This window comes from Bos javanicus, chromosome 26, assembly GCF_032452875.1.
Source record: "Bos javanicus breed banteng chromosome 26, ARS-OSU_banteng_1.0, whole genome shotgun sequence".
Taxonomy (NCBI): domain Eukaryota; kingdom Metazoa; phylum Chordata; class Mammalia; order Artiodactyla; family Bovidae; genus Bos; species Bos javanicus.
In genome coordinates, this window is record NC_083893.1 from 16606871 (window position 1) to 16618699 (window position 11829).

The 11829-nt window shown below is 41.8% G+C and overlaps 1 protein-coding gene and 1 pseudogene across 2 annotated transcripts in view; one reads left to right on the forward strand and one right to left on the reverse strand.

Moving 5' to 3' along the window:
• Positions 1 to 9000, reverse strand: part of LOC133239204 (cytochrome P450 2C31-like) — an 84789-nt gene extending 75789 nt beyond the window's left edge. Inside the window, exons 1-2 of one of the 2 annotated variants that reach the window (XM_061402870.1) lie at positions 8831 to 9000; positions 7482 to 7588 (exon numbers count right to left, since the gene is read on the reverse strand). In XM_061402870.1, coding sequence (XP_061258854.1) covers positions 7482 to 7523 — 42 coding nt within the window. In that variant the 5' untranslated portion in view covers positions 7524 to 7588; positions 8831 to 9000. The remainder of the gene's footprint in view (positions 1 to 7481; positions 7589 to 8830) is intronic. The other variant, XM_061402871.1, reaches the window with a different exon arrangement.
• LOC133239205 (multiple coagulation factor deficiency protein 2 homolog) lies at positions 7956 to 10275 on the forward strand (annotated as a pseudogene).
• The last annotated feature ends 1554 nt before the right edge of the window (positions 10276 to 11829 follow it).

An 11829-nucleotide genomic window follows, 5' to 3' on the forward strand; every position in this document is an offset into this window, starting at 1 on the left:
AATGAAGTAAGTACTGTAGCAAGGCATTACATTTAACAGATGAAAACATAGAGTTCCAGAGACTAACTGACATGCCCAAAGTCAAGTGGTTAATAAGCACCAGAGCTGGGCTTTGAATTGATGGACTGGCTCCAGAGTCTGATTTCTTAACTATTAAACAACCCAATGCTGCCTCTAAATCAGATAGGTCTGAAAATTCCCTGGTGGTCCAGTGGTTAGGACTCCACGCTCTCACTGCCAAGGGCTCAGGTTTGATTCCTGGTTGGAGAACTAAAATTTCACAAGCCATGTGACCAATAAGTAAATAAGTAAATAAATAAGATAGTTCTATGTGAACTGGTGTGAAACCACCTCCAAGTTATCCTAGTAACTCAAAAACCAGGGCACAGATCAAGAGGCATAATAAGTAACATTTATGATCAAAGATGCCTAATTTAGTTTGATAATTATTTCCCCTGAATTTTATGAAATGTGTTTGTTGGCATCCAATTTTCTCTTGTCACTCAGGAAGCTTTCTGACTCAAAATCTTTACAGATGGTTAGATCACTCACGGGCATACAGGCACTCATCCTTTCTCTCTCTCTCTCTCTCAGAATTTTCAAGGTTTTGAATCTCAGCATCAAGCTTTCTGATCCTTGTGCCTTGAGATATTTTTTTTCTTTCATTGTACTAACAGCTTGGTGGACACTTTCTATCTAGATGTCAGTATGTGGAAATCTTTTCTCTAGAGCGATTTAGTTTCTCTAGGGAAAAAAATCCTACAATCTTCTCTTACGTAGTTGCAGGATTACTGGGAGCAGAATGGAGGAAGGGGCTAAGGACCTCAGAATTCAATACATACACATGGCCCAAGGTCCATATTTTCATCCCTGTACCTCATTTCATCCCTGTACCTTCACTCTGTCAACTGTCCCAGATCCTAGGTATCTTTATTCCCCTTCCACACAATTTTTCCAGTTAATCCAGACCCAACTTAAGTCATTCAGACCTTGCCCACCTCCATTTAAGTTCTCAAGTAGAGAATCTCTTTCCTCATTACTGAAATTTCCCGCACCATTGTCTGCTTTCTTCCAAATAAAGTAAGTTAAGTGTTAGTATCACTCAGTCGATACCGGTCTCTTAATTACAGCCAACTAGGAAATCCTCTCTTCAGAGAAGGCAATGGCACCCCAGTCCAGTACTCTTGCCTGGAAAATCCCATGGACAGAGGAGCCTGGTAGGCTGCAGTCCATGAGGTCACTAAGAGTTGGATGTGACTGAGTGACTTCACTTTTACTTTTCAGTTTCATGCATTGGAAAAGGAAATGGCAACCCACCCCAGTGTTCTTGCCTGGAGAATCCCAGGGATGGGGGAACCTGGTGGGAGGCCATCTATGAGGTCACACAGAGTCGGACATGACTGAATCGACTTAGCAGCAGTAGCAGCAGGAAATCCTCTTAACCAATCCAGAGACCACTCATGTGGAAAGTTGCCACCTTCTCAATTAAATCTTATTTATTCCTTCTTTTTAAAATATTTCTCCTCCATTGGCTTCTTTGGGCCTGTCCAACTAATTCTGGTTCCTTCAACATCAAACTTCATCAAACATGAAAGTGAAAGAGGAGAGTGAAAAAGTTGGCTTAAAGCTCAACATTCAGAAAACGAAGATCATGGCATCCGGTCCCATCACTTCATGGCAAATAGATGGGGAAACAGTGGAAACAGTGGCTGACTTTATTTTTCTGGGCTCCAAAATCACTGCAGATGATGATTGCAGCCATGAAATTAAAAGACGCTTACTCATTGGAAGGAAAGTTATGACCAACTGAGACAGCTGATTAAAAAGCAGAGACATTACTTTGCCAACAAAGATCCATCTAGTCAAGGCTATGGTTTTTCCAGTAGACATGTATGGATGTGAGAGTTGGACTATAAAGAAAGCTGAGCCCCGAAGAATTGACACTTTTGAACTGTGGTGTTGGAGAAGACTCTTGAAGAGTCCCTTGGACTGCAAGGAGATCCAACTAGTCCATTCTAAAGAGGTCAGTCCTGGGTGTTCATTGGAAGGACTGATGCGGAAGCTGAAACTCCAATACTTTGGCCACCTGATGCGAAGAGCTGACTCATTTGAAAAGACCCTGATGCTGGGAAAGATTGAGGGCAGGAGGAGAAGGGGATGACAGAGGATAAGATGGTTGGATGGCATTACCGACTCAATGGGCATGGGTTTGGGTGGACTCTGGGAGTTGGTAATGGACAGGGAGACCTGGCGTGCTGTGGTTCATGGGGTTGCAAAGAGTCAGACATGACTCTGACTGGGCTGAACTGAACATCATCACACTTCTCTGCACCTCCATGGCTGTAGTGGTTGTCTGGACCCTCAAAATGCTATGTCTAGAAAATGGAGACCTCCAGCATCCTTTGACCTACATCCTGACAATATTCCAAACCATTTTCAAGAACTCCTGCATAATTTCTGTCAAATATCATCTGTACTCACATTCTTTTATCACATCTTCTTGCTCAAATTTCTATGTAATCATGTTGCTGTTTGGTAGAAACCAATGCAATACTGTAAAGCAATTATCCTTCAATTAACAATAAATACATTTTAAAGTAATTAGCTTCCAATTAAAATAAATAATTTTTTAAATAAATAAAATTTTAAATGGGTAACTAAAAAAAAAAGAATATATATTGACCCTGCAATCAGAGAAAAAAATATTTCTACCTAATCAAATTAAAATTTTCTAACTCAGTATTCAGATTACTTCCTAAATGCCAACTCCAACTTCATATCAAACCAAGCCCCAACTTTACCAAACCATTTAAAGCCCTTTGCTCCATCTACTCAGTCTCTTTGCCAATCTACTTGTCCAGAGTTCAGAATAGTTTCACCCCTCTGAAATTCCCTTTCCTCCTTTCCTCCATGACCAATTTATATCATCACTTCTTTTAAGATTTCACTATGCTCAATCACCAATTATAGCTTCACTTTAGAATATGAGCTGCTTCTTAAAAGTTATGATTCTTTCATCCAAGATATAAGAATATGTATACTCTGCCTTTCTTCAGTTAGATCTCCACCACTTACAAAACAGGGACTGTGTCTTACAATTCAATAACATTACAAAACTGAAAATCTCCCATGATGCTTGGAGCAAGTCCATACACACAGTAGCTGCTGAAAGTGCCTGTCACATAGCACCTACCCAATCACCTAAATGCCTCCAGAAAGAATTAACTGATAAACTTTATAAGTCAGTTCACATTTTCCCTGTTCCATTTTAACCAGAAAGAGTCAAAGAAGTTCCAATGATTGCTAGTGTCCATGAATTTTTCTATTCATTTAACTCCCTCCAAGACAAAACTATTTGAATCAGCAGTATTGCTAAATAACTTATTATGGCTTCCCTGGATATGGTAAGCTTACCAGAAGAAGCCTCACATATCTTTTTTTTTTTAATAAACTTATTGAGCACATTTATACCTACACCAAGCACTGCACAAGGCTTTGGGACTATGAAAGTAAATATTGACAAGGTCTCTACCCTTGAGGCAAGACTTTTACTGTGCATATATGATAATTCTCTATACTGGATTTTCAGGGGGGGAAAAGACTAATTAAAGGCAGAGTCATTTCTTACACTCATATGTCACTTTGCTGTGTGTAATTAATTCACTCCAATTGTTTCACTTTTTAAATCAATTGTTACACAATCCTGAGATATTAGCTGTTAGGATTATTACAGTGCAGAATTAGCAGATTAAAACAGGGGTTAAGAAAAATTGTGCAACTCTCTACAGAGCACATAGCTAAATTAGTGTTCTTTCTATTTCTACAAGATGACTCAGGAAATGGAATCACATTTCAGAAATAGAAAACTTTCTAAGATGTCATGAATTCCAACCTCAGATGAAGCAACCATGGACCACAGTAGATAAGTGATTTCTCTTGGATCACTTAATTACTAATTATGTAGAGTACAAAGCATGTCAGGTCAGCACAGGGTAAAACTGTGACATGTGCCTCTGATTCCAATATACCCAATCATTTTAGCATTTCCCAACCCAGCTATATACTTGGAGGCTGCCAAGGTCCCAACTGGAGCATCCCAACCCAGTCTAAGTCAGTATCACTTCCCCCAAAGTTTCTCCTTCCCCAAAGCCCAAGTGTCCTCTGTTTCAAGATGGAGCTTTCTTCTCTCTGGGGTAAGATCAGTTAAGCAGTTTGAAGATCAGGTATCTGAAGAGTTGTTTAGAAGGTAACCTCATGGAAATGGAAGAATTTCAACAAGGTTATTGGGCCATTACTGACTGGTCTAGGCAGTCCTTTGAAAGTCCAAGAATACTTTATGGAGCATTGGAGTGAAAGTGAAAGTTGTTCAGTCCTGTCCAACTCTTTGAGACCCCATGGACTAGACAGTCCATGGAATTCTCCAGGCCAGAATACTGGTATGGGTAGCCCTTCTCTTCTCCAGGAGATCTTCCCGAGCCAGGAATAGAACCAGGGTCTCCTGCATTGCAAATGGATTCTTTACCAGCTGAACTACCAGACTAGCAGAGCCTTGGAGCAGGGTGGAAAAATTGACAGAAGGCCTATAGTCGTGGGTTATAGCCCTATTTCCTACTCTTGTTTTCTCAAAAAACTTTAAAATATTTGCTTCATCTTTCCAAGAGTTAATTTCTTTAACCATTAAAGAACAGAATTAAGTATCCCCAGGGACTTTTCCATATGGTTGCCTCTGAACTCTGGGCAGGATTTTTGTATTAAAACATTAGAAGCCACAGGTTGGTTTAGATAATATTTAGATTCAGACAAGATAAGAATATGAAAGATTGCTCAGGAAGAAATGACTTGGCCTCACTTGGACTCACGGCAAGCTCAGAATCTTGATGCTTTCAGTTAGTAATTTCTTTATCAAGTTAATAAAACTTTGATATTTATAATCAAAATGGTTCTGGAAAATACAGGAAACAGATCACACTATAGGTAACATAGTTCAGGAGAAAAAAAGCAGGATCAAAGGGTGAAGTAAAAATAGTGGAAAATATTTCTTTAATGCAATAAAGCATATACTGTAACTCTGTCTTTCAGATCAATTATTAACTTTTTAAAGCTCTAAAGAAATATCCACTAAAATATCACCAAAAAAGTCAACGTGAATAAAAGCATATCAACTTCCGTTTAAACTTCAATTAACTGATCCATCCTTGCTCTTTTAATTTTGGTCTTCCAAATACCCATTCACACATTCTGCCCTATATTTATACTATTCTGTAACCAAAAGCTATCTGCAAGGCAAAAAAAAAAAAAAAACCAAAAAACAAGTATTAAAAGAAGCTACTCTTTTAATTCCTCATACAAAGCAATTACACCTATCACCAAAGACTCATGGCTGTTTGCAAATTCTGGAAGCAATTAAATATTGATATAAGAAAGAACAGGAGAGTTAAGAATTATGAAACCTTTTTATATGCTGAGAACTGAAATAACTGAGGGTAGGTCTAGAAAGGAGAAGAGTAAAGAGAGAAAAAGAACGATGAAGTCAGACATCTGAAAGATTACAAGTTAGAAAGTAAAAGTTGTGCCTGTTGCTCTAGAAGAAAAACTAGGAAGAATGAGAAGAAATTACTAAAAGCAAGTTTATTTTTATCTTCATCTTTGGTACAAAAAGAAAGTAAAATAAGATGTTTTGCTTTGTCTTTTTGAACTACAAGCATAGGTAAGAAAAGGAGGGGTAGGAAGCATTCTGGTTTTCTTGTTTCAATGAAGCAAAAAGCATATTGCCTTTCCAGTAAGGGCCTTTCAGTTCTGCTTTAAAGGGAAATGCTCGCCATCTTGTGAAATTTTAGGATATTGCCACGCAGGCCCATTACCAGAACACAGTGATTTTAAATACTTTAATACAGTTTAAAACATGACCTTAATTTTAGCTTAATTCCTCTTTTTACAGACAAACTTATAAGGAATAAGAAAAGGTTTTTTTGAATATAGAGAAATTGCTGACCAGTGAGAAGAGGGAAACAGAGAAGGGCAATATAGGAGCACAGGATTAAGAGGTACATATTATTATGTAGATTTTTTAAAAAGCTACAAGCATACACAGTACAACACAGGGAATATAGCCAATATCTTATGATAACTATAAATGGATTGAAAGTGAAGTCTCTCAGTTGTGTTCAACTCTTTGCAACCCCATGGACTGCAGCCTACCAGGCTTCTCCATCTATGGTATTTTCCAGGCAAGATTACTGGAGTGGGTTGCCATTTCCTTCTCCAGAGGATCTTCCTTACCCAGGGATCGAACCTGGGTCTCTCGCATTGTAGGCAGACACTTTACCATCTGAGCCACCAGGGAAGACCCAATAAATGGAATATAACCTTTAAAAACTGCAAAACACTATATTGTACACTCATAATTTGTCTAATATTGTACATCAACTATACTTCAATTTTTTAAAGACTTTTTTGGAAAAGTGCACCTGTAAAGTATCGTTATAATAATACGCTATAAACTGATTTTTACTACCTCTTCCTTCATTTAGATTGAAAAATGAACTCAAAAAAGAGGAGGGACAATTTGGAATGCAAGATAACAATCAGAGCAACTATGTGAGTCAAGTCCAGATCCTTGCCTGAGCAAGAACCATATGGGTTATTAGAGTTGGTCTTGGGGGCTAAAACATTACCACTAAAGTTTTAACTCATTATCTAGTATGAATTTAAGATAAGCAGTCCTGATACTAGAACCAAATTATAGACCATGAAGAAAGTGAAACCAATGATTCTTAAATATATACATTTATACCCTGGTATTTATTAGCGAGTAATCAAATAAATTTATGTTATTAATTTTCATTTAAAGCGAGTAATCAAATAAATTTATGTTATTAATTTTCATTTAAAGAAGAAAAAACACTTGATTAGGTTTGCCCTGACTGGTACCTAGACAACGAAATCCATTGAAAGGTACTATTCCTTGTTTAGTTAGTAAGTCTGTCCAATTTTTGCAACTCCATGGACTGTAGCCCTCCAGGCTCTCTCTCTGTCCAGGGGATTTCCCAGGCAAGGATACTGAAGGGGGTTGCCATTTCCTCCTCCAGGGGATCTCCCTGACCCAGGGATTGAACCCTGTGCCTCTTGCTTGGCAGGTGAATTCTTTGCCACCAAGCCACTTGGAAAGCCCCAAAAGGCACTATAATTTGGCACCAAATCACCATAGGCATACACAGAGAAAAACATGCAAACGTGTGTCTGGTCATACAAGTACAATCTTAACATAAAAGGTGGTAAATGCATCTTGTGTATATGCTTGTTTTATGCTTATCAGGATATGATAACGTCATTCCAACAATTTCCACAAAAAATAGTCACAGGTAGCTAACACACGATTATTCTGTAAGAATACAGAACTGTATTCTGTAACTGTTGTGAAAACACATTCAGCTCACTTACTGGTGTCCAGGGAACTAAATAAGGTACTGGGGCTAACTCACCAGCTGCCTACGCCAGACAAGACTATCATCTGCATCTGCCATCCAGCTAGAGCACGTGGTCCCTTGAAGTGGCCCTGGGCACTGCAGTGCTCCACTGTGCCCGCCATCTTCAGAAAAGCCGCAAAGAAATAAACCAGAACTGATTAGAACTAATAAGGCCTAAGATGGCGGAAGATTTGCCTTCTAGTAGACCCTGAGCTTTATTGTGCGCTCATTGTAATATATTAGCATATGTTAAGTAACACACCCACCAGCGCTAAGATGATGGACAATCGCCATGCCAACAGCTGGAAATGCCCAGACAAGGACTGAAAAGGAGTATTGCCTCAGTTCCCGTCCAAACCACACCTCTGTTCTCAGATTAGTCGTGAATATTCCTCCTGCTACTTCCAGTTCCCCTATTTTACCTCAACTCTCCTATATAAATGGTATCTCCTCCCAAAGCTGGTTGAGAAGTTGATTTGTGAACCAGGTTCCTGCTCCATCCTTGGCCATTGAATAAAGCTTGTGCCCTTCCAGTCTTAGCATCGGTTTCGTTATTGGCTGTGCAAATATTATGGAAAAAAGAACTTCCCTGGCCAAGACAAGGGGTGTTGGTGGGTGCTAGGACACTGGCGCAGGTCCAACCAATTCAGTAACAGATCAGAGTTTCAAATTCCCAGTAAGAGGTTTTCTCTGTGCTGAAAGAGGTTTACCTAAAAGAGGTACCACTGACATGAGACCTCTGCGGCTGCTCAGAACTCACTTCCTGTGCAGCCTGCCCTGGGACTTTTGTGTAGCAGGTGCCAGGCTCAAGGAACCAGGGCCCGCTTCTCCCATCCTGGCAGACTGGGCCTGATTAAGAACTGAGTGCACTATCAAGCGTGTTTTATGGAGCATCTGGAAGGTGTCACCAACAAACCAGAAGCAGAAGATGTCCCCATAAGAACTACAGCTCCATTATTTCAAGATGCATGATTGTAATAGCAAAAATTTGCTTGATGGCCTAGAACTCTCCACAGCCATCATTCATGTCCATAAAAAGGAAGGGAACAAACAGGTACCACTATTATTGAGCCCAAGTTCCTTCCACTGGTTGCACAACAGGATAATAAATCAGGAAACCAGTTGTTGGGACAAGAATTAATAACTTTAATTGGAAAGCTAGGAGACCAAGATGGCAGACTAACATCTCAAAAAAACCATCTTCCTTCAGTCCAAATTCAGGCTCCTTCTGTATTACAAGTGGGGGAAGGGGCCCACTTTGGCACCATCCAGTGGCTAAGCCAAGCCACCAAGGGTAACTGTGCTGTGCTAAGTCAATTTCAGTTGTGTCTGACTCTTTTGCAACCCCATGGATCCTAACTTACCAGATTCTTCTGTCCATGGTATGCCCCATGCAAGAATATTGGAGTGGGTTGCTGTCCCCTCCTCCAGGGGATCTTGCTGACCCAGGAATTCAATGTAGTCTAGGCGGGATCTTTACCACTAGCGCCACCTGGGAAGTTAGTTGACGTTGTTCACTAACTGTTGCTTGCTTGGGGGAGGGGCCCACTGTTGCGCGAGCCAATGGATGAGCAGGGCTGCTAGAGCTGGTGCCTGCTTCACTGCCACTGCACGTGGAGCAGAAAGGGGTGGCTCCAGAAAGCAGCCGGGTAGAAAGAAGTACCCTGGCCCTTCCAGCAATGTCAGCTGCCAGCCCTTGGTGGAACCAGGCATGCAAGCGGCCAAGACCATGGTGGCCACGTAGAGGTTCTCGACTAGTCCATCAAGCATGATCACCGTCTGAGTCAGTGAGTGCTGTGGGCTCAGCCCACCTCTGACCCCAACAGCCAGTCTGTGACGTCCGAGGTGGCCCCAAGCTGGCGCCCCCCAGAGCAGAGCTCCTGCCTGCTGGCTTGTGCAGGGGGTGAGCAGCAGGAGCTGGCCAGTCTGGTGAGATAGCAGCAGCTAGGTACAGAGAGGTACCTCGACAGAGTGGCCCCTGACTCAACGGAACACATAGGTGGGCCCCAGGAAGGGAAGGGCACATCAGGCCTCAGGTTCTGATTTGGGAGGCCACCACTGTACCACCAATAAGAGAATATGAACTGATCAACTTAATACATGGTGTTTTGAGAGACACTGACAAAAAACAATGACAGATACATCGACTATACCCAGTTCACAAATCATGAAGTAAGCATGCTTTGGTGATAATTTTCCTCCTTACATGCAAATGCTGCTGCTGCTGCTGCTAAGCCGCTTCAGTCGTGTCCGACTCTGTGCGACCCCATGACAGCAGCCCATCAGACTCCCCCATCCCTGGGATTCTCCAGGCAAGAACACTTGAATGGGTTGCCATTTCCTTCTCCAATGCATCAAAGTGAAAAGTGAAAGTGAAGTCGCTCTGTCGTGTCTGACTCTTAGCGACCCCACGGACTGCAGCCTATCAGGCTCCTCCATTCATGGGATTTTCCAAGCAAGAGTACTGGAGTGGGGTGCCATTGCCTTCTCCATTATATGCAAATATAACCCATTATAATGTGATGGAACGCTTTCAGTAACTCCAAATAATTCTGTTCCAAAACACCGCTCAGATATTTTCATAAAGACTTGCAGCAGTTTGTTACAGTAGGGTGAGAAAGAGAAACCAAGAAAAATAAAAGGAGAAATGGGATATACTGTAGTCTCCAAGCACTATTAAATCTCTTATTGGGCAAAGGCTTGATTCAAGAAGCATTTTAATAAGATTGGACAGGGACTGCCCTGGTAGTCCAATCATTAGAACTCTTTGCTTCTACTTCAGGGGGCCCAGGATTCTATCATTGGTTAGTTCAGTTCAGTTGCTCAGTCGTGTCCAACTCTTTGCAACCCCATGTACTGCAGCACACCAGGCCTCCCTGTCCATCACCAACTTCTGGAGTCCAGCCAAACCCATGTCCATTGTGTCAGTAATGCCATCCAACCATCTCATCCTCTGTCATCCCCTTCTCCTCCTGCCCTCAATCTTTCCCAGCATCAGGGTCTTTTCAAATGAGTCAGCACTCCGCATCAGGTGGCCAAAGTATTGGAGTTTCAGCTTCAACATCAGTCCTTCGAAATGAACACCCAGGAATGATCTCCTGTAGGATGGACTGGTTGGATCTCCTTGCAGTCCAAGGGACTCTCAAGAATCTTCTCCAACACCACAGTTCAAAAGCATCAATTCTTCAGAGCTCAGCTTTAGATTCTTTTATTTTAGCTATCAGTATGTAAGAGCCCACACTGTGGTCTTTCCTCCCACTTCAAGGTTATGCAGCAATGACTGACCTTCACCCCAGGCCTTGAACAAGAGTCTCTAACCCTAGAGAGGGCTTGTCACCTTTTCCCCCAGACTCCAGGCAGGAATGAAGTGGACAACTTGGTCTGTAGCATCTTTAAAAAAAAAAAAAATTTATATACTTATTTATTTGGCTGCACCAGGTCATAGTTGCAGCATGTAGGATCTAGTTCCCTGACCAGGGATCGAACACAGGCCCCCTGATTGGGAACATGGAGTCTTAGCCACTGGACCACCAGAGAGGTACCCTATGCTTAACTTTTAATTGGTGGTTGACCATTTGGACTATAAAGAAAGCTGAGGGCCGAAAAACGGATGCTTTTGAACTGTGGTGTTGGAGAAGACTCTTGAGAGTCCCTTGGACTGCAAGGACATCCAACCAGTCCATCCTAAAGGAGATCAGTCCTGGGTGTTCATTGGAAGGACTGATTCTGAAGCTGAAACTCCAATCCTTTGGCCACCTGATGTGGAGAGCTGACTCATTGGAAAAGACCCTGATGCTGGGAAAGATTGAGGGCAGGAGGAGAAGGGGATGACAGAGGATGAGATGGTTGGATGGCATCACTGACACAATGGACATGGGTTTGGGTGGACTCCGGAAGTTGGTGATGGACAGGGAGGCCTGGCGTGCTGCAGTTCATGGGGTCGCAAAGAGTAGGACATGACTGAGTGACTGAACTGAACTGAACTGACCATTTCACTATTTCTTGTCTTTTTTCAAAAGAATCAATAAAGCCTAACAACAAGCATCCAATTTCACTGTTCTTACAATTACAGAGTTGCCCATGTTTTTCCAATGCCTTGTGCGTTCCTTTCCACAAATAAGCCAAACCCATACTCCACTGGTGAATATCTTAATAACTGCCCTTCTCTGTTGCGTCAGGGCACCTGCACTATATACCAGCAGTGACAGGGCACTCATTTCCAGGCGGGCAGCAGGTGAGCCAGCTCTAAATCCTACCTTAGCATCTGCTTTCATGGACCACTCCCAATACATTATCACGGGTTACTATATAGGTTTATTAGGGAGGATTTTTAGGATCCTCACCGCAGATAGGAGACGAAGTC